Genomic DNA, 23,070 nt, shown 5'->3' with positions numbered 1-23,070 from the left:
GGTCTGCTCCTGCTGGGAGCCTGTGGCAAAGCAAATATCTTTTTTTTTTGCTTTCATTATTGAGTGGTAGTGAGGTTTGTGTGTGTGTGTCTCTGTGTGTGTGTCTCACCACAGAAAGTTGATCTGTTCAGCCTGGGGATTATCCTGTTTGAGATGTCCTACAGGCCCATGACCACAGCCTCAGAGCGGATCTCAGTCCTCAGCAAGCTGAGAATGGTAAGATATCTCTCACACACACACACACACACACACACACACACACACACACACACACACACACACACACACACACACACACACACATACACACATACACACACAAAGACACACAGCTCTCACACACAGCCCCATCCCCCACATAGCCTCAGAGTGTGTCTCAGTGCTCAGCAATTTGAGAAAGGTAAGACCACACACACACACACACACACATGCACATACCGCATATTAGACAGTATCTAATTGCTGAGGAGTTAGGCCACTCACTCACAGAGCTTCTCACATCCACTCATACACTGCCACAACATTAGTCATGCAAGCTCTCTCTCTGTCCTCTCTCTTTCTTTCTCTCTCACACACACACACACACACACACACACACACACACACACACACACACACACACACACACACACACACACACACACACACAAGCCACTGCAGTATCCATTTATTTCTAATAACATAGCACAGCACCATAACATAGCACAGCCACATAACATAACATAGCACAGCCACATAACATAGCATAGCACAGCAAACGAAAAAGATGCTGTACACATACATCATGTCATATGACACTGCTCAGAATCCTTCATAGACATGTTTGACAGCAGTCTCTGGAGCCTTCCAGACCTCAAGCATCTACTGATGGAAAGATTCTTGAGGAGTTGTGTCTGGTTTGAAAACAGCATGGGTTCTGTGTCTGGTTTGAGAATAGCGTGGGTTCTGCAAGGGCAATCCAAGGTCACAAGTGTTTCATTTGCTGTTCCTAGGAGCCTGTGGAGTTTCCTGAGGACTTTATCGAGTATGAGAGTGGAACTCAGGTGAGGTTTCCGAGTCTTGTTTTTGAATATTGATAACTTCTCTGTACCAGTATGCATCATCAACACGCTTAGCATAGAAATGTATTACGTTTACTGTGGTTTGCAATTTATACACCAGGTCCACACTCAGTACCTCTTCCCACACCTGCAGTCAATACCAATCAATGGTTAAAGCACCATTGTGTCCTTAACATCTCACACAGTTTTTACATCTTGAACCTGTAGTAGAGCTTTTCCATCTTCCAGAGCACAAAGCTCTCTTACTTCCTACTTTCCCCTCTTCCTGCAGGTGTCGGTGATCAGCTGGCTGCTGAAGCACGACCCGGCGCTGCGTCCCACGGCGCAGGAGCTCCTGAAGAGCGACCTGCTACCCCCACCGCAGATGGAGGAGTCGGAGCTGCACGAGGTGCTGCAGCACACCATGGCCAACGTCAACGGCAAGGCCTACCGCACCATGGTGAGCCAGCTCTTCTCCCAGAGCACCTCGCTCGTCATGGACTACACCTACGACGTCGACATCCTCAAGGTACCAACACAGCCCCTGTGTGTGTGTGTGTGTGTGTGTGTGTCAGAGGTTCCGCTAGGAAAAAATGGTGCCGGTCAAAGTGACCGGCAGAGTTTTCATTTTCCGGACATTTTAATGAAAAGCCGGTCAAATATCTATTACTGCTAATACATTAGCCTATTGAGGAAAATACGAGGCAGGATATGTTGTTTTAAGAATGACATCATCAGGTCGTATCGAATGCAACATGTTTATTTGCCTACATTTACAATGGAAAAAAATCATGAACGATGCGCGTCAATAACAACGTTAGACCGAATTTTCCATAAGTCATGGCTTAACAAACCAATTCCCCTTCCCCGCATTAAATAAACAAGTGCTAACACTCAATCGAAATTAATGTCCCCTATTTGGCTGGCAATACTTAAATGAGCCAAATCGTGGTAGTGCAGATTAAATGACGTTTCGAACAACCTGTAACAAACACAAACTGTCATTTGAGGCTACTTCCTACGCGGTTTTGCATTGCTGAATCGTGCAGCAGCAGATCTAAAATCAAAACTGTCCAGTGTGTCTCCACAACTGGCGATGCGCATAAGCCGCGTGACCTTGTTCTCCGCCAGGCGACTTCGCTGTTTGGTCTTGATGCGATTCTGCAGCGAGAACCCCCTCTCTGCAGGAACACTAGAGACCGGGATCACACAGGCTACCTTGGCGAGCTTGGCCCACTCAGGATAAATTTCGCTGAAATCACGTATGAGGACTTCACAAGCTGTGGAGAAATCCAGTCCCCCATAGCCACGTAGCGCTGTCATCTATGGCATCACGTTGCAGGCTTACAGGATCGATAAGAGGGGCGGTATGAGCAGACTCAGTGCTTGTAACCTGACCAAAATGGCAAATTATCCTTTGGATCGCTGGCTCTGCATATTCTTGAAGTGCTGAAAGATAGTATTATAGGAGAGAATAATATTAGTTTCAGTAATAGGCCCAAAATAAAGTTGCGTCTGCCTATTATAAATAGCCCTGTCTATAAGCTAAACTTAAATCGAATCCTACTTACCACTCCGTGTCTGCGGATACCTTGAGGGGTTCAGAAGAGAATCGAGGCAGTGAAGTACATCCATGCTATCTTCAGGGAACCGGTCTTTCAGGGCATCTATTAAGTGCTGCACATAGCGTGCTCTTGATTTTTTACCAGCTTGAATGAAGCGGTCGCCCGAATGGGTCACTTTGACATCCATGTAAGTCTCGTCTTTATAACCCGCCTGGAATGTCATCTCTTCTGGACCTGGGGCATCTCGTAAGTTTGTTAATGTGGCGACAGATGCTTGCACTATTGGTCGGATACTGGACAGATTCACGTTGTCCTTCTGAAATATTAAATTCAGTTTGGTCATAACTGGTAGCACATCGGCCAGTGTGTGTGTCAGGGCTATGAAGTTATATGACTGGATTTGGGCAAGCAGCCCTTGCGCTTGTGTATTTCCTTCCATTGCCTCTTCATTGAGTTCCATGGTCACAGCTGCCCAGTTGTGTTTCATGGCATCCACAGCCCTGTGTAGGGATAGCCAGCGGACTGCGCACGGCTGCTTGAGGCTGACCATGTCCTCATCACTGAGTGTAGCTGTCAGTTGGCGGAGACGGGCTGTTCTGGTGGCAGACTTTTTGTAAAATGAATAAATCGAGGAGATCGTGCTTTTGTAAGCACTCACGTGTTGTACAGCTTTCGCAGCATCCAGCGCAACAAGTGCAGCTCTGTGGGCAACGCAGTGCACCTGGATGGAAAAGGGATTCGCTTTCTTAAGCAAAGCAGCAACCCCACCGTGTCTCCCCATCATAACACTGGCACCATCTGAGCCCAGGCCAATGACACGGGACAGTTCCAAATCCATCTCACGAAGCACACCAACTACGCGATCATAGATACATCTTGCGGTCCCGGAGTCCACATCATAATTCCCTAGGAAGCATGTCTCCACCTTCCCTTTTATTTCCATCTTAAGGTATATTATTAACTTTTTGTTGACTGTGATATTCACAGTTTCATCAATTATGATTCCAATGAATTCACTTTGTTTTATTTTCTCCCTGACCTGATCCACCACGACGTCTTCTAAAGCCCTCTCCATATCATCCACTGAGTCGCTGTGGCGATAAATGCCGGCTGAAAGTGAGAAGAGTAATAGAAGTGCTTGCATCGCCCATAATAGATTTTCCCTGAAGCATTAACATTAACCTCCGATGAGATTTTCCCACAGCCCTGTATCAATCAGAGCCTAGTGAGGGCATTCAGATAATGCAGACCTAATCGACATTGGGCAGCGGTTTAGTCAGTGGATTGACTCAACGATTCTGCCAACTTCACAACATTTTGTAACGATGGCTGACCCCGAACTAAAAAAGCCACTGAGAATCCTCAAAGTCATCTTTGCTTACTAGAGGAGGATGTTAGATGTGCAGATAGGAAGCTGCTGAATGCTTGGAATATATGCTTGCTTGACAGCTACAGCAGTTCTGTATCTAGAGCCCTAATATCTACAGTGTATCTATCCCCACATTGACCTTACTGTAGTCACCAGGATTCACAGTACCTGACAGACATGGCAGTTCTGGATCTCTTACAGATTCAAGATTTCTGTAACGTTTTCCAAATGAACTCTCCCAGCATGAGAACTTGGCGTGGCTCTCTTGACTGTCACCAACTCTCTGCAAGGGTCGTAAGCATGCACAGTTTGCTGGTTGAGACCTGTAGATCTTTGGGCACATTTCATTTTACTTTCATGGGATCATTTTCCTCACCGAAACCCCTTTTTTACTTTGTAGAATATTTCATGGCATTTTATAGTCCTGATGTCTCAAAACACATTTTCCCAGGGTTTGTTGGAGGCCCCCCCATTTGTGGCCTCTAGGCGGCGCTGTCGAGCTTAGTGCGGGACTGTCTTGTGCCCTCTTCATCTGGGATGCATAATGCTGGCTGTGTTTGCGCCTCATCAATGGCTCTCTGTGTGTCTAACCCTCTCCCCTCCTTCCCTCCCCTCTGTTTTGCCTCGCTCCAGGGCAGTTTTCATTTCAACAGCGCCAAACTGCAACAGTATGTGTACGAAACCATCACCAGGGTCTTCAGAAAGCACGGTGAGTCACGCTCGCGCCGTGAGCCAGCTTACAAGGAAATCCACTCAGGAAAAACTCTGAACCCCTTTCCCAGGGCGCCGTCTAAAACAACGAGGCCCCACCACCACCACCACCACCACCACCTCCTCCACCACACCACTACACCGCCACCTCAGTCTGAGTCAAACTTGGACTGCTTTTTCTCCTGGGTGGTGCCATGGGTGACTCAGGCCACATGATCTGGAGGCCCGGGACTATTAACCCCCAGAAAGCCGATCTGTGGAAGTGGTTTCTGGTGGAGCCCACTTGTCGTGTGTGCGGATGTGAGCCTGCGAGCTGTTAGAAGCCCCATTTATGAATGGATACTGTATGGAGGGGAAGCCACAACCACCCATCATAGAGAGAAAGGGAAGGAAGGAGAGAGGGAATGAGAGAATGAGAAGGAGAAAGAGGTGAGGAGTGAGACATAGGGAGGAAGGGAGAGAGAGGAAGGGGCAGAGTGTGTAGGGGTTTGGAGAAAGTGAGAAAAGGGTAGAGTAAAGTACAGAGAGAGTGATTCTGAGACAGAAAGGGGAAAAGAGACATAGAGGCCATTGGGGAGTTCTTTCGCTAGCTTCCCACACATGCCTTTATTTACTGAGTGAAAGAAAACCACCGCCGCTGTTGTTGTTGTTGTTTTCGTTTTCGTTTTCGTTTTTTTCTGTTTTCCTTTTCATGAAACAATATGTAACCAATAAGGGACATGCGTTTGGTTGGCTCTCACACAGTCACACACTGAGGCTGGTAAGAGAGGATAGGCTTAGTGTGTGTGTTTCTAACAGCCCTTTGTTTAGTTTTACCCAGGGCTACACTTGTGAGAGGTGTCATTGTGCTGATGGATGCATACCCCTCAGGCTAAAAGCTGTGGTCGCATTCCTTCATATTTTAGCTCCTAGAGGCTTGAGTGTATAGTAACTCAAGTTTATCATACACATGTAAGGTTTTACCTCAGGCTGTATGTAAGTTAAAAGATATTAGGTTTTGTTAACATGCAAACCTTTTATGTTCTGTGTTGTGAGTGTGTATGTTTTCTACAAGTTGATGCACAACAGCTGTGATCTTATCTGCACACACACACAAACACACACAGGTGCTGTGAGGCTCCAGACGCCACTGCTGTTGCCTAGGAACCGGATGCTGTACGAGGGATGTGAGCTCGCCTGCTTCATGGACCACAGCGGCATGCTGGTCACACTGCCCTATGACCTGCGGGTACGTCCGACAGAAAATGAAGACCTCCACAGACAAGACAGACAGGAAGTGACACGACTGATAAGAAGTTAACACCACTGCACTAATGCAGCAGACACACATTTCATTTCACTACTCTAACACAACCAACAGGAAATTAATTCCACCACTTTAACAAAACAAACAAGAAATTAATTTCACCACTTTAACACAACAAACAGGAAATTAATTCCACTACGCTAATGCAGAACACACCCAAACACATCACATATTAGCACAACAGCCAGGAAATGAATGCCACTGAACTAAGTCAGATGGCAGCAATAGCACCTCCCTTCCATGTGACTGCTCCTTCTCTCTCAGTCCAGTAGTAGGCTTCTGATCTCTACAGCACTGGCTCCAGTGGCGTATTACTCACTATGTTTAGGGGTTTTTCTCCCTAATTCCCTCTGTTTGTTTCTTGTGTGTTTCTCGTGGCTCTGCTCTGCAGCTGGCCTTTGCAAGATTCGTGGCTCGAAACAACATTTCACATCTAAAAAGGTAATCACTGTTGCTGTTCCTCACATCTCACTACCCCTTATAGACACAGCATTGAGCAGGTGATTAAATCAAACAGTAGTGTCCTCCCCTTTTTCATTTCCCTTCATCATAGGTACATTATTGAGCACATGGCTAGACGTAGCAGTAGTGTTCTCACCCATGTTGTTGCATTTAGGTGTCTTTTGGCAGACTAGTGCTACTCTCACCTGTCTACACTCACCTGCCTGCTTGTGTCTCGTTGTGACAGGTACAGCATTGAGCGAGTGTTCCGCCCCCGGAAGCTGGATCGCTCTCACCCCAAGGAGCTTCTTGAGTGTGCCTTTGACATCGTAGCCCCTGTCACCAACACCCTCCTGCCTGACGCAGAGGCCATCTACACCATCTCCGAGATCATCCACGAGTTCAGTGCCCTGCAGGTATCACATTGTGTGTGTGTGTGTGTGTCTCTCTGTGTCTCTCTGTGTCTGTGTCTGTGTCTGTGTCTGTGTCTGTGTCTGTGTCTGTGCGTGTGCGTGCGTGCGTGTGTGTGTGTATGTGTTTTTGCGTGCAAGTATTATTATTTCGCTGTTCACTTAACAACCAGTAATACCGGGTTGGATGATATCCTGTTTCTCACTCTTCTGAGCCAATAACTAGCTATGCTGTCATCTGTTTGCCCTCACCCCTGAGCACCCTGTCGTGAGTGGAAATGAATGTGCTGCTGGAGCAGTGGAGAACTCAATGGGACGGCACCTGGTGTAATGGGTCCGCCCTCCGTAAATTAGACTGCGGTGTGCTCAGCTCCAAGGGCGTGCAGTAATTGAGCTACAGCCGTTAGCTCCTCTGGCTGGTCCGACAGAGAGAGCGTCTCCAGTGTCACGAGGTCACTGCTCAGGATGTTTGAACAGATGGATCGCACCAGATTATGCATAGACCATAGTCTCATTAGGGCCACATATGTAAGGCAGGTGCCCTGTGTGTGTGTGTGTGTGTGTGTGTGTGTGTGTGTGTGTTTGATTGAGAGAGAGAAAGAGAGAGGACAGAGAGAGAGCTTGCAGGGCACAAAGTGTGTGTGTGTGTGTGTGTGTGTGTGTGTGCGAGGTCGTCTGATTATACTGACTAACTTTCTGTGACTTGTACAAGTTGACTTAATGCCATGCCATGGTTCCAGTTTACTCTAGTTAACAGCACAGGTATAATCAAGTAATAATAGTCGGATACTTTTGAAATCTTATTTTACTGCTGTAATGACTTGTCCCCTAGCATTAGTAAATAACAGGGCAGTTTTGCCCAGTGGTTCTTTCTTGTTTCAACCTTAAAACATGGTAGAGGTTCAAGGAAATATATCACAAGTATGGCTCAGTAGATGTTCTGGTTGGCAAAGCTGTAGACAGGATAAGTAAATCAATCAACAAGTGTAGAATGGTTACAGTTATATGGCCATGCTATGGTAAATATCACTATGGTCCACTTCTTAACATACAGAACATACATAAACTCTTTTATTGCACACCCCAGCTGTTGTACCTGTGTCACACAGACATTGTTTGACCTGGTTTTAGAATCTATGATGGGCAGCTTTGGCTCTGTTTGTTGCAGAGACCTGGCAACGCCTCACCCCACTAAACCCTCGGAGGCTCAGTGTCTGCAACATCACAGAGCTAGAGAGCCTGTTCCACAGCACTGCCCCGGGGATATGTGTCACACACACACACACACACACACACACGCACACACACACACCAACACACACCAACACACACAGAGATTCAGATACACACACACACTGATTAAGATACAAACACACACACACACACACTGATTAAGATACACACATATACACGTAGACACACTCATTCAAACAGATATGAAAAGACACACACACACACACACACACACACAGCACACAGCACGATTGATAATTCAGTTCAGATGTTTTAAGTGATTCTCGATAACAGGGCAGGATACAAACCACGATGAATCATGACAACGTGTTATTTGGTCACGCCATTTCAAAGCTGGTTTATGTTCTCTCGTATGCCTGTGGGCTGTATGTGATCAGTATGTATCGTCCTCCGTGTGTATGTGCTGTGTGTGTGCTGTGTGTGTGTCATAGCTGTGCGTGGTTGTGAGAGTGACAAGTCATTTATTTATTTTCTTTTTTGGTATGTCCAGACCAGTCTTAGAAAACAGCATGAGGACAAATGATTGTTACTAAAGTAACCATTAGTGTGTTTTATAGTGTTTGAATTATTGCCACTGTTTACCCTTATCTGCCACCTGTCCTGACTCACCAGTGCTCTGGCATTGCTAAAGATTGCTCACTGTACTGCATTGCGCACAAACTCAGGCCTGTGTTGTTTGTTTTTGTGTGGGTGTATGTGTGTGTGTGTGTGTGTGTGTGTGTGTGTGTGTGTGTGTGTGTGGCAGGAGAGGAACTACACAGTCTACCTGAACCATACCAGCCTGCTGAGGGCCATCCTGCTGCACAGCGGCGTCCCTGAAGACAGACTCATGCAGGCTGCCAACATCCTGTATGATGTGAGAGGCTACCTGCTCCCTCACACACACACAGATTCACACACACACACACACACACACACACACACACACACACACACACACACACACACACACACACACACACAAATACACACATACACGTAGACACACTCACACAGACAGATATGAAAAGACACACACACACACAAATATATACATACACACACATATATACAGGCACACACACACACACACTCACATGTAGACACAATCACACACACATGTAGACACAATCACACAGAAAGATATAAAAAGACACACACACACTTACACACAAACACACATAAAAATATATACACGTACACACACACACACACACACACACACACACACACACACACACACACACACACACACACACACACACACACACACACACACACACACACTGACAATTCAGTTCAGATGCTCCCTCTTCTTAAACCCCACAAAGTGCTTATTCAGATTTACATGTATTTATTTGATAGATGCTATTATCCATAGAGACTTACCAGGGAGTTATTGGGTGACAGATTTAACAGAGAAGGCTTCCCAGAATTTAATTTTCGTTCCATAGTAAACACAACAGTAGTTTGAGTGTCCCTTTTTTTCATTAGTGAATACACAGCGTAGTCTTGAAGAACGATCAGGGAAATGGGAGTGAAAGCAGCACAGGAAATGAGGGTCTAATGATGAGATGCTGGTTGGCAGATAGGATGGGAATCCTATTTTGATGCATTGTAATTGGTTAGCTGAGTAGTCATTTACATTTACATTTAGCAGACGCTTTTGTCCAAAGCGACGTACAAGGGAGAGAACAGTCAAGCCAAGAGCTTTTTTTTTTTAAAGAAATAGAAAACAACATAAAAGAAAAAGAAGTGTGGGACTGTCACTGCTTAATAAGTGCAGGTTAAGCCCAGGTGCCAGTTAGGAAGGGAGGTGCTCTCTGAAGAGTTGAGAGCTTCTTGAAGGTAGAGAGTCAATTCACGTCTATGCCCCTGATGGTGGATTCTCCCGTTTTCTGAGGGTTGGATCTATTTAGTAGTTACAATCAAAGGGAGTCTTCTGAAAGGCACATGTAAGACTTGGCGGGAAGCAGGGGTGTAGTCTAGTGTTTAAGGGAAAATATGAGTTCCCTCAGCTCTGCAGTTATTTTCCTCTCAGCTGTGTGGAGCATTATCAGATGTTTGGTTACATTTTTATTTAGTTTTAATTAAGCATGAACAGTGTGTGCTCTATGTTGTGAGTTGTACGTTTGAGTCACCCCAATACACACACACACACACACACACTAATGTACACACACACACTAATGCACACACACATTTGTGTGTTACAGAGTGAAAAACTCACAAAACCTGAGGTGGAGGCCAAGTTCTTCAACTTATCCCTGTCCAACAACAGCGTGAGTCCCTTTTCTTTCTGCTCTAGGTTAAGTTAGATTCAAACTCACTCTGCAATGGACATTCATTCAGCGTCCTGTAGCCTAATGTCTTTCCCAGGAAAGGGCGAAGGAGAAGAGTGTAGGCACCTCCGCCTGGCCTGCCAAGCCCTGTGAAATCACCACGTGTAGGATCACTGGCTTTGTATGGCTTGAGGCTCATCCAGGCCTAGGGAGTAGGGTCTGTGTGTGAAATGAGAGCTGTTCAGTAACAGCTTGAGACGCTTTCCTCTGGCCCTACTCCTGCTGGGCCGGAGACAGCGGGTTCAGCTGGATCGCCCTCCGTCCACGCTTTTGTGTTAGAAACAGCCATGAATTTTTATTTATTGTCTTGACTGGTCAGTTGATTGGTCAGACTTAAATAAGACTGGTAGGTTCTTGAATGAATCATGCGCACAGGTGTGAATTGGTCTCTCATAAACATTTGCAGTGCAGTGGTCTTTTAGTCCTTGCCAGTTATTTCAATGCTGTATGTTACAAAAAAATTCATGCCTCTGAAAGGCTCAGAATAAATCCTGTGGTATGCGGAATACAATAAATATAACTAACTTTTAACTAACTTTACCATCGAAAACATTAGAGTGACTGAGATCGCCCACTAGTTTGATGAGTTCCCAAAAACTAACTTTATTTTCCTGTTGTGACCTTTGTCTTTCCTGTGCTCTTCGGCTACGACTTACTTTCTGCATTAAAATCTCTGTGTCAGGTGCCATTGACATACAACTGTGCATGACTGCTTGTTGTACCTAATCAGTATTAATTAATTATTCATTTTATTACCGGTGCTAAGGTTGGACTAACAACCTTAACTCAGCACCCCACCAGTTTGGTGTGCATGCGTGGTTACTGGACTTAAATGATCAATTATTGATGAACATGAAATATAATATTCTTAATTGGCCTCTCCCATCAGTTGCAGACTCTGTACAAGTTCATCGAGCAGAAGGGGGAGCTTAAAGACCTGGTTCCCCTCCTGGACTCCCTGACTAAGCAGAAGACGGCCGTCACCCAGCTGGCCAAGCAGGGCCTGAAGGAGTTGGAGGAGCTCACCAGCCTGCTCAGGAAGCTGGGCGTCAAGCTGCAGGTAGTCTGTCACATCTGTCCACAAAACAAGCCTGTGGCGCTCCACTGGAGTTGACCCTCCACAGCACACCCTTAACCTGAGCCAGACATGCATGTTATTATAGAACTCGTATTTGTGTGGCAACAGTCATATAGGAGGGAGGTCTAAACCAGGGTGAAAACCGTTTGCGTGTCTCTGCCAGAGAACTGTGTGACAAAGACCACAGTGCTCAACTTGAGTTGCACTTACATTTCACATCAGCATGAATATATTCCCTTGTCACTCAACTCATAACTTAACATGCAGAAGAGGTTATTAACGTGTGTCGCAATGTTATCGGGACAGTCTCTCTGATCTGGCATGGACTCACCTTTGACTCCAGATTAGAGAACAGCCATTTGAGATCTCTAGTCAAAGTCTCTAGTAATTGGTAGAGAGTCCTTAGGCTCTAATTTCATAGATGCGCACCGCGAGTTCTTACGCTCAACAGAGAGGGGCTCCGCGTAAAGCTAATTTGATTACTAGCGCACACTCATTCATTAGTAGAGAGCCCTGGTGTTTATTCCTGTGTGAGCCAGCAATGCCCTGATGTCTCGGAAACACAATGATATGGTGGGGTGTTTGTTCAGGCCATCTGAACCTGCAGGAGCCCTGAGACAAAGTAAATTGTTAATGGCGCCATACAAATAAATAAATACAATTGAACTGAAATTGTGTTTGTGAAGCAAGCTTCATCTCTCTCTCTCTCTCGCTCCCCCCCCCCTCCCTCAGGTGAAGGTGAACCTGGGCCTGGTGTATAAGATCCAGCATCACAGAGGGGTCATATTCCAGTTTGTGGCCTTCGTCCGGAAACGCAGACGCACCGTGCCTGACGTCCTCGCCGCTGGCGGCCGCTACGACCACCTGGTATGACCAATAGCCAACCTTTGCCATACTAGAGGGCTTGCTGCCCAGGCCCTGACTTGGGTTAGGGTTCTGCTCATGTGGCATCCTATGTGATTTTGAATCCAGAGTCACTCTGGTATGGCTCTGACTCTATAACTGAATGGCTCAAAATAGCATCTCCATTTTAACTTTTTGCTTATCTAGTTGTAACAGCAACTCATTTATATATCCCTAAGACATTCAATACTCCTCAAGACCTTCTCAAGACATGCCGTTTCAGATATTTGTGTATTTGAATTTCTTTCCTGTCGCTGTTGCCTGTGCAGATCTCAGACTTCCGAGGCCCAGGGGTACCAGGCCCGGTGCCCTCTGCGGTGGGGGTGAGCGTGGCGCTGGATAAGATCTGTGCCGCCGTGGCCTCTATGGAGGAGCCGGTGGGTCCAACACACTTTTATATATTTTTGCTTTAGCCCTGGCCTCTCTCGTAAGGGTTATTTGAACAATGAATCATTCATGAATTGGCTAAAAGGAGCTGCATGAGTGTTCCTGGAAGCGATTGCGGGCGATAAAATGTGTTTTTAGATCAGTGCTGTGGCTTCGGTTTCCTTGCTGTATACATTTCAGTGGACATCATGGAATGGTATCACAGACACAGACACAGTCAGCTCTTCTAATTTAAATAGACATGACATTTGTTATTTGTTGCATCTGTGTTGTTGCTTTATGAATGTATGATTTTTTACTTTTTGCTTTTCACAACTGAGTTATTCCAGACACATACACACATGCAGTCAGCAGTTCTTATTGGAAATGTGTCATGCTATGTGTTCTGTCTGTGGTGTTGCTTTCTAAATGTGTGCTGGTGTGGCATTGTTATCCATTTTCTGATTTTTCACTGGTTTGTGGTTGAAAGTATTACATTTGTGCATATGATGTGGAGTTGTACATTAATGTTTGCAATTTACAGGGTTTATTGAAACTCGAGGGACTGTGTGTATCACTTTGAAAGTACTGTGTGTGTGTGTGTGTGTGTGTGTGGGAGAATGTGTGTATGTGTGAGAATGTGTGTTATGGTGTGATGGTGACCTTCACCCTTGTCTTCCTACTGTGGTTTTAATTGGGTTGCCCTGTCAGATCTCATGTTTATGTTTCTGTTCTATCTTTCTGTCTAACCCCTTCGCTCCTTCATTTCCCCTTCTCCTCCCTCCTCCACCTCCCCCCTCTGTCTTCCATTCCTCCTCTCCCCTCCTTTCTCTTGCCCCCCTCTCTCCACCCCCCTCTTAGCCTCTGGTAAGCACCTGTGATGTGTTGGTGGTTCCTGTGGGGCACACCTCGACGGAGCGGGCCATCATCGTCACCCAGAAGCTGTGGACGGCTGGGGTGTCTGCTGACGTGGTGTACGACATCTCTCAGGTCAGTGCTCTTCCGGGAGTGTGTGTTTATGTGTGTGTCGTGGGGGATTCAGTGAAATAGGGCACAGTTGTCAATCTACTGACTAAAATGTGTGATTTCTGTGTGCTGTTAGCCATTTTGAGTAAAACTATGACAGGAAATGGGACTGGAAATACTAGCTAGGGTTTGCGTTAGCCATGTCCAGTGTCCAGTAATAATGCTTATAGAAAGTGTAGCTAAAACGTAGGTTATCCCTATAAGGAACATTTGTGTTTTGACCGCAAAACAACCCATTAACAGCGTACAGTACTTTTTCTTCCCCCAAAAGGGTGCAACTCTTCCTTTTGTCAACCTAGGTGTACATTATTATATTTGCATTTGCAATATAGACGGTTATTAAAACCAGTACGTTTCACATTTTTCTGTTAAAATAAATTCTTACCGGACATGGGACTGGCAAGACACTGTCCTAGCTGCCAGTTTGTATCGGCCTATTTTATTGGCACGTGCCTATGAAATAATAATTAAAAAAAAAAATCATACAAAAAAAGATTGACACCACTTCAGGGTATACACTCATTCTTGTTGGGCATTTTTGTGGTTCAGCAATAGCCTGTGCAAGCTGTTGCTGTACCCCACCAAAAGGCGGCAGCACTGCGACTGTTTTGCCCGTAGCATCAACAGTAAGACTGATTCTCCCATAAAGTGATGACATGACGATGAATGGCTTTTGAATGTTTCTGAGGCATGGAATGGTACTGGTTTGTGAGGGATGTGATGTGTGGGATGTGATTTATGTCATCCGTACCAGCGTCTCCACCATGCCCTGTGTTTGCAGGGGCAGCGGACGTCATTAAAGTGAGTGGAGGGATTCTCTATGATGGGAGCGTGTGGTGTTGTTCAATGGCCTAACCAGCGTGCTCCTTAGCTGAGTGGTGGGCAGTCGTCTGCGTCTCTCAGCGGGTTTGCACTTGTGCTGTGATCAGGGAGGAATCTCTGTCCCATGCTGGTGGAGCTTTCAGATAGCTTTTGTCTATTTGAGTCTTTCTGTGTGTCTGTGTGTGCGTGTGTGTGTGTGTGTGTGTGTGTGTGTGTGTGTGTGAATATGATGTGTATTTAATCTCGGGATGTCAGGACGTGTGTGCAAGAGTGTCATTTTACGGGTTTGTGTTGAATGTCTGGAGGAGAGAGTGCGTGATGGAGAAGTTGTGTGTTTAATCTTGCTGTGTGCATTTGGTGTGATTGTCCAGCGCCCTGTGTGTGTGTGTGTGTGTGTGTGTGTGTGTGTGTGTGTGTGTGTGTGTGTGTGTGTGTGTGTGTGTGTGTGTGTGTGTGTGTGTGTGTGTGTGTGTGTGTGTGTGTGTGTGTGTGTGTGTGTGTGTGTGTGTGTGTAGAGTTCTCTCCTCTCTGCTGCCACGGCTCTGTCACATTCTTCATGTTTATGTTACAGGCTGATCTCAGTGATCTCAGCCCAAGAACTGTGCGTCATCACTGGACCCTCACTGCACTTCTCTCACTCTCTCACACACACACACACACACACACACACACACACACACACACACACAACCACACACACACACAACCACACACATACACTCTCCAACTCAACACACACACTCTCTCTGACTCACGAAATGCACACACACAGATTCACACCATCCCTCTTCCTATCACATATAACATACACACACATACACACATTTGATCAATCCTTCTTTTTGTCTCAAACTCATGAAATGTAGACACAGATCTATTTTTCCATTTCTCTCCCCCACACACACACACACACACACACACACACACACACACACACACACACACACACACACACACACACACACACACACACACACACACACACACACTCACACACTCACACACACACAGAGGTATTCCTCTCCCCTGCTTCCACTTATGCACCTCTCTGCGGTTCATTTTCTCTCTCGGGTGAAAGCGATCATATTCATCCCATTCATCATGAGCTAATCCTAATCAGTTTTCTGCTCACATTCACCGTCCAGCTTTCTCCTCGGATCACTTTTTCGCCTCTTTCATCCGCCTCACCTTTTTTACTCACCTCCGATCGAATTTCCCTCTTCCCACAGTAGAGAGTCCGCGTCTCCGCTGCTCTCCCTCCCTCTGTCCGTTCCTTTCCTCTATCTTCTGCTCATAGATCACCCTTTCTCTCCTGATCCTTTCCTCTCTTTCTTTCTCTCTCCCTCCCCCTCTCTCTCTTTCTCTCCCCCTGTTTCCTTCTCTCTCTCTCTCTCCTCCTCCTTTATCTATCCATCTCTCCATTCTCCCAGTGATTTCCTCTTCTTTCTGCCCTTTAAAACCTGGCGCTTGCTCTCTGCAGATTGCCCAACTTGGTTCCCCTGGGCCCAAGATCAACACAAGGGGTCTTTGGCTCCCTCTCCCTCGGCCTCCTCTGCTCTGTTTGCTGGAGACTAAATGGCAGCTGTCGCCGCGGTGGCCTATCAGAAACATCCCAGGCCTGTTTACAGAGCAGCCCAGGCCCAGACGCTCCACACAGACAGGCAGGCTGAGAGGCAAACAGGCTGAAAGACGGAGAGAGAGAGAGAGAGACAGAAAGAGAGAGACAGAAAGAGAGAGACAGAAATAGAGAGAGACGGAAAGAGAGACGGGGAGAGAGACGGAGGGGGAGAGACAGAGGGGGGGAGAGAAGAGAGAGAGATGTGATAGGGAGAGAGTGAGAGAGAGACGGGATAGGGAGATAGAGAGACATGGAGATGGGGAGACAGAGGGGTTTAAAAGATAGGAGAGAGTGTGAGTGTGTGTGTGTGTGTGTGTGTGTGTGTCTGTGTGTATGTGTGTGTGTGTGTGTGTGTGTGTGTGTGTGTGTGTGTGTGTGTGTGTGTGAGAATAGTAGTCCACATATGGACAGTATTTGAGTGAAAGAGAGACATTGATAGATGGAGAGAGAGATAGTACATAACCTGTGGACGTTGTCTGTTGGCAGCAGTGATGGTTGAGGTGAGAGGGCAATCAGAGAGAGAGATGGAGAGGGGGATATAGAGGGAGAATTCCCAGGAGAGGAAGCAGGCCACAGGATGAGAGGAAGAGGAGGAGACGGGAGGGAGGGAGGGAGGGATAGATGGTCAGATGAAGGGACACAGTGACGAGGTTAGTGAGGTGTGTGTGTGTATGCACAGAGCACATTCTGTTCCAGAGGCCAGCGGCCGGATGAAAACACCCCGCTGTGTTTGATGAGGATAAATCAGGCTCAACACATACACACACACACACACACACACAGACACACACACACACACACACACACACACACTCTTCATCATGCCGCCATGGTCAAACACAGAACCACACAGTTCCCCATCCATCTGTGGATCCACACACTCACACTGCGGACACACAGATGCACCATGGGTACTTTCCTTATCCAATGACATTCAGCTCACCAATCTCCTACCCAGACGTAGACATTGTGGTTGGTTACACACACACACACACACACACACACACACACACACACACACACACACACACACACACACACACACACACACACACACACACACACACACACACACACACACACACATACACACACAGTCTTCACACCCTGCCACGGGTGAGCGCGTTACCTGGGCAGCCGGAGTGCTTGGAGGGGCTGCTGCTTTCCAAGCCAAACATGGTGCCGTGGCGTTCCGGAGGAATTTATGACCTCGGAGCCTAGCAGCTCCCGGCACACATTTCCCTCTCCGCACAACCAGCCCGGCCTCTGGCACCGAACAGTGCTGCGGGTTGGGGCCGTGGGTCCACAGGTCCAGTATCTGTGTCAGCTCTTCCCCACTAGCGACCGCTGCGCGCAGTTGGCACTGAGTGAGCCTTACACACGCACACACAGCATCCATGGTGCCGTTTTCATTGCGCAACACAAGTGAAGTCATGCAAGCACACAAACACTCACACCAGGTCTCCTCCTTGCATAAGTCTTTCTTAAGTCAGATCCAATTGGTTTTCTTTCCTTCTCTCTATTTCTGTCACACATACGCACACACACACACAGACACACACACACACACACACACACACACACACACACACACACACAGTCAGCCTTCACACACCTACAGACGGAGCCTGTTTCTGGAGCACAGGGCTGCTGCTGTTCCACTGAGGTGTGCTTGTGTACTTAAGTGTGTGTGTGTGTGTGTGTGTGTGTGTTGTGTGTGTGTGTTTGGGCTGGGGAGATTGTTTGGGTGTATATTTGCATCTGAGTTTGTGTGTGTGAGCATGGTGGAGAAAGCTTTATGTGTTTGGGGTAGGGAGGGTGAGTGATGGACTGTGTGTGTGTGTGTGTCAGACAGAGCTTTTGAGAGCTGGGGCTCATAAGCCCACAGGCCACATTAAGGCAACCGTCAGTCAGTCGAGACAGACAGGTGACTGCTGTGTGTGTGTGTGTGTGCGTGTGTGTATGCGTGTGTGTTCACCCCAGGTGCTGGCCAGTCGGCACCAGGAATTTCCGCCTCAGAGTGATGTTGTTCAGGCCACCATTGAGGAGTTGTTTTAACGACCTGCTTTACTGTGTTCATTTACAAACGTGTATCCTGTGGAGCTTTCTACCTGGAGCTCTGCTTGTCTGTTGCACTTGCAACAGCCTCCCTGACGTTTGAGTAATTGGCTTCTGTGTATGACCATGAGTGTTAAATCACTGTTGGAGCTCAGTGTTTATCTGTTGCTGTTTTTTTTCTCCTCTCTCTCTGTCTGCTCTTTTATTTAATTTTTTTTTAAATTCTTTATATTTTCCTCTGCCTGTTTATCCAAAACGCTTTTCCTCTGCTGCTCCTGTACCCTGCTTGTCTCACTGTCTAACACTCGGTCTCGCTTCTTTATCCTCCATTCTCTCTCTATCTCCCTCTCTCCGTCTCTCCCTCCCTCCCTCCCTCCCTCTCTTTCTTTCTCTCTAGTCTCAGGAGGCCCTGTTAGAGCACTGCAGACAGGCTGGCATGTCCTTCATGGTGATGGTGTCTGACAAAGAGGGGAACTACTGCAAGGTGAGTACCTCAGTCTGTCAGACACGCAGGTACAGACCAACAGCTCAGTCTCTCAGACACGCAGGTACAGACAACAGTTCATAAAACCAAGCAACTGTCAACAGTCATTTTAGATCTCATCTGGTCGTAAGGAGGATTTGAATTTTTTTAACTCTTAAATAACTTTCTAAATGATTCGTTTATGTTATCTTTGAATATGTGCACTTAGACACAGAACCTATTGGGATGTGTATTTACACCTGATTACAAAGCAAGTCAAAGCAAGACCATGGGTTCGGAGCCCAAGGGGCGTAAATACTGATGGAGTACAAAATGTATACCTTAGCTGGAGTACAGAATGTATACCTTAGCTGTACTGTAAAGTGCTTTGGATGAAGGCTTATGCCACCTGAATAAATGAAAAGATATGAAGTCATGAGTTGGGGTGGTAACAGCCACAGACCCAGCGAGCTGTGGGATTAGAAAGGAGTTACACCTCCGGTTCTGCCAAAACCCACCTGATTGAGCTAATGAGGACCCAGAGGAGGGCTTTGGTTACTCAGGTCAGGTGTGTTTCTCCAGAACCACAGTCCGCCAGCTCACCGGGCTGCCCTGGTGAGAAGGGGCCCTGGAGGTGGACCGCCTACATGTTACACAAGTGTGTAATTGCCACCATGCACTGGTGGAATAGCTGGGTATGTGTGTGTAGTATGAGGTGGTATAGGTGATAGATATGGCAGAAAAGTTGGTCTGATGCTGTTCATTTTCCTTTAGGGTTTTAGTTACATAGTCTCCCTGAGTTACTAAAAACAGGTACAAACTTGATATCTCCTCCTGAAATATGTCCAAGATGAATGTCTTCCAGGGTGCCTTGAGGATTATGTGTGTGGATCAAGTTTTCACCCACAAACATTTGGTAAATCAAGGCCATATTTTTGGGCAAAGAGCCAACTAGGGCCTCCAAATACCAAAAGTTAAAGACAAAGCTCAGTCAGGATCTTTTTAGAAAGCTCTTAAGAAGATGGCCTGCTGTTAAAATGATGGTGGTTTTGTGAATAGGTCCTGAAATAGACTTCAGAAGACTGGGTTTTCATGGAGGGACTTGTCGTTGGCTTTTATGGACAGACCTGTGTCTGGTTTTCAACTTGCTCCTCAGGTTAAGTCCTTTGAGAAGGACCGTCAGTCAGAGAAGAGGATTCTTGAGTCCGAGCTGGTGGATCATATCATACAAAAATGCAGGACCAAACTCTCAGAGGAGAGAAACAGGTATTCTGTGTGTTCTTGTGTGTGTGTGTGTGTGTGTGTGTGTGTGTGTGTGTGTGTGTGTGTGTGTGTGTGTGTGTGTGTGTGTGTGTGTGTGTGTGTGTGTGTGTGTGTGTGTGTGTGTGTGTGTGTGTGTGTGTGTGTGTGTGTGTGTGTGTGTGTGTGTGTGTGTGTGCGCGCACATGCTTGCCTGTGTGTGGGTGTGTTTGTGCATTTATGTGTTTGTGTGTGTGTGTGGGTGTGTGTGCACATGCATGCCTGTGTGTGTGTGTGTGTGTGTATGTGTTTTTGTGTGTGTGTGTGTGTGTGTAAAACTCTTTAATAACCTTGTGCATGTGGAATGTTGTGAATGATTTGTTCTCCCCTTCTCCTCTTGTTCCCCCCAGAGATGTGTCTGACAGTGTCTCTCTCCAGAACCCAAAGGGATCACTGCAGACTAGCTCAGGTACTGCACACACCCACCCGAAACCGTTTCAAGACTTTTAGACTTAATATGGGCTTTTATGGAGGACTGATGCTGACATTGAAGCGCTGGGTCACTGGAAAAAAATGAAGATTCTGCCTTACTCAGCTCAACCTCATGCCAGTAGGCGCCAGTAAAACATTTGTTTGACGCTGCAGCAGACACTTTTGCTTTGCATGAGTGGTGAGAGGTGGCGTGTTCATACTAACGACTAACTATTATCTGGAGAACTCTGAGCTGCCGTCTAGAACGAGACACTGCAGTCCCAACGCTTTTGGTTTTCACAGAAGAAGAAACCCAAAACAGAGTTCTGCTGGCATGAGAGTGACTAAGAAACATTTTTTTTTTTACTTTCTCCTCAAGTCAGCAGATTATAATTTTTTTACTGTACCATCTTGTAGTGGGATGGATATAACAGTTTCCATAGCAGCCTGGCTCTGCAATGCCCAGGAAACACACATTGTATCCTCACATGACCCCTTCCTCCAGACACAAAACAACAACCTTGCAGTCAGATTACACCAGATTACATCATTTTTGCAACCCTGATGTGCAGCCACATGTACCTCTGGTAATCTGGTGAAAAAACAGTCAGGTTCCCCCAAATCCCAGTCATTAAATCTGATAATCCATGCTTTCCCACGCTACCTATCTACACCCTGGCCCACACAAATGTAACACAAAGTTTGTGTTATGTCACCAATCGGGAGGCATAAAAGGCAGCATTTGTTAGTGCTCTTTTGACCTTTGACAAACGAGGACTGGTCTGAGAAATAGCTCCATCGATACACGGCAGTGCAGTGAATTAGTTTCTAATAAATCATAGTAAGAGCAGCGCCTCTGACGTCAGCAACTTGAGTCATTATGGCATAGTTCACATGCTCAGGGTTTTGGCATTGCTGCCAATGGGTGTGTGTGCGCCAAGGCAGTAGAACTCACTTTGAAGTGGATTGCAACAACCGATCTCTTGTACACTACTGCTGTACTTGCTGTGAGCAAAAGCCACATGGTTATGCTGTTGTGTGTGTTCGTGCATGTCTGCGCATGTGTGGGTGTGTGTGTGTGTGTGACACTACTAGATGTGCAGGTATGCTGGCTTGTAATGGGTTGTGTTTGCTTGTGGTGTCTGGAGCAGGGTCGTCGGAGCAACACGGAAGCAACTCCGGAGGAAACATGAACGTGAACCTCATCCCCCCGGAGAAACTGCCCGCCAGCACCAGGAGACGATACGAGACCACGGTCCGTCCTGCACACGTCAGCCGTTAAAAAGATGCAGTCCACTACCATTTTAATATCCAATGGGAATAATCTCATTCACACTTTATCTAATTAAGCAAATTCCTCCTCTGTGCCCTCTAGCTGTCTCTACTAGATGTGTGTCCAGAATGACAGAGCGTTCCTTAAATGTAACTCAAGTTAACTCAATCCAGTTTGAAAATCAAGGGAATTCATGTTGTGTATGAAATGTAAGTTCATTGGAATAGACTTCTCTTGTAGTGAATTAAAAGTGAATTAATTTCATATTAGCTTGATTCAAATGAATCCCCTTATGTTTATCGGTTAGAGACATCTGCTTCGGTTGATAGATAAACACCAAGGCAATAAAAAGCAGCACAACAAGTCGAAACCCCCACTCTATTGCATGGCCCAGTGGTGGTGTGTTTAAACCTTTTTGACATTGGCAGTGATGAGGTTCCTCTGGGCTGCTGGCTCTGGGCTCGGTCCTCTGGGTTGTAATGCTGGAGCATGCAGTGTGTGTGTGTTTTTTTTTTTTTTTTTTTTCTGTGTGTGTGTGTGTGTGTGTGTGTGTGTGTGTTTTTCTCCGTGTGTGCGTGTGTGTCCCAACATGCTGTCTCTAACTGAACCACCCTGGGCCAGGTCCCATTGGCAGCGGCGCTCCCGGAGGGTGGGGCTGGGGTTGGTGGAGGATGCTGTTGCATGCAAGGAAGAAGTGTCTTTTGTTTTCCACAGAAGTTTCATGGGGATCTTGGGAACAATTATTCTCCCCCTCAGCCCCCTCTCCCCCTCACTCTCACTCTCTTTTTTCTGTTTGTTTCTTTTTTCTCTTTAGATACAAACCAGATTGCAGAATCTTAGTAGCAGTTTGCAGAACAGGACCAATGACATTGAAGTTTTGGCGGTAAGTCATGTGACTCCACTCACCCACCCCCAAACAGCCACACACACACACACACACACACACACACACACACAATTATATACTCCCAGACATCACAGTATATTATTTCATCTACTGAACTGTGAAATCATGAAATGAGTGCCACAAAACGGCTGCGTTTGATGTAGAACTCAGTCGTGGCATTTTGTAGTATGTGTTCTCCCCCAACGGGACCAGTTCGACCCCTGTGACCAATCAGCTTTCCTGTGACAAGCGGCCAACGCTGTTGCTGAGGAATAATAAACAAGATGGACCGTGTCGCTGGGATCTAAATGACTGGCATGTTTAGTTTATTTGTGGTTTCGTAGTGAATTTAACTCGAGGCATTCGCAGAGTAAATCTTAGGGCACAGTTTTGACCGATTCTTGTGTACTCTGAATGCATTTGTCATTACTGGGATGGTAGCTTGGTTTG

The 23,070-nt window shown here is 46.5% G+C and overlaps 1 protein-coding gene across 4 annotated transcripts in view; it reads left to right on the top strand.

The window, feature by feature from the left end:
• The window catches only part of eif2ak4 (eukaryotic translation initiation factor 2 alpha kinase 4), a 39,731-nt gene that overhangs the window by 11,243 nt on the left and 5,418 nt on the right, over positions 1-23,070 (top strand). For 2 of the 4 annotated variants that reach the window (XM_080849574.1, XM_080849573.1), the window contains exons 19-36: positions 115-216; positions 993-1,043; positions 1,333-1,569; positions 4,608-4,683; positions 5,792-5,913; positions 6,383-6,432; positions 6,680-6,848; positions 8,842-8,952; positions 10,292-10,357; positions 11,307-11,477; positions 12,228-12,362; positions 12,668-12,775; positions 13,626-13,754; positions 18,686-18,772; positions 19,908-20,017; positions 20,401-20,459; positions 21,610-21,716; positions 22,549-22,617. In XM_080849574.1, coding sequence (XP_080705700.1) covers positions 115-216; positions 993-1,043; positions 1,333-1,569; positions 4,608-4,683; positions 5,792-5,913; positions 6,383-6,432; positions 6,680-6,848; positions 8,842-8,952; positions 10,292-10,357; positions 11,307-11,477; positions 12,228-12,362; positions 12,668-12,775; positions 13,626-13,754; positions 18,686-18,772; positions 19,908-20,017; positions 20,401-20,459; positions 21,610-21,716; positions 22,549-22,617 — 1,959 coding nt within the window. Of the gene's footprint in view, positions 1-114; positions 217-992; positions 1,044-1,332; positions 1,570-4,607; positions 4,684-5,791; positions 5,914-6,382; positions 6,433-6,679; positions 6,849-8,841; positions 8,953-10,291; positions 10,358-11,306; positions 11,478-12,227; positions 12,363-12,667; positions 12,776-13,625; positions 13,755-18,685; positions 18,773-19,810; positions 19,842-19,907; positions 20,018-20,400; positions 20,460-21,609; positions 21,717-22,548; positions 22,618-23,070 lie in introns of those variants that run through there. The other 2 variants (XM_080849575.1, XM_080849576.1) reach the window with 2 other exon arrangements.

This window comes from Sprattus sprattus (genome assembly GCF_963457725.1).
Source record: "Sprattus sprattus genome assembly, chromosome: 13".
Classification (NCBI taxonomy): Eukaryota; Metazoa; Chordata; class Actinopteri; order Clupeiformes; family Clupeidae; genus Sprattus; species Sprattus sprattus.
The sequence above is the reverse complement of the archived record's forward strand: the minus strand, read 5'-3'. Positions and strand labels throughout refer to the sequence as shown.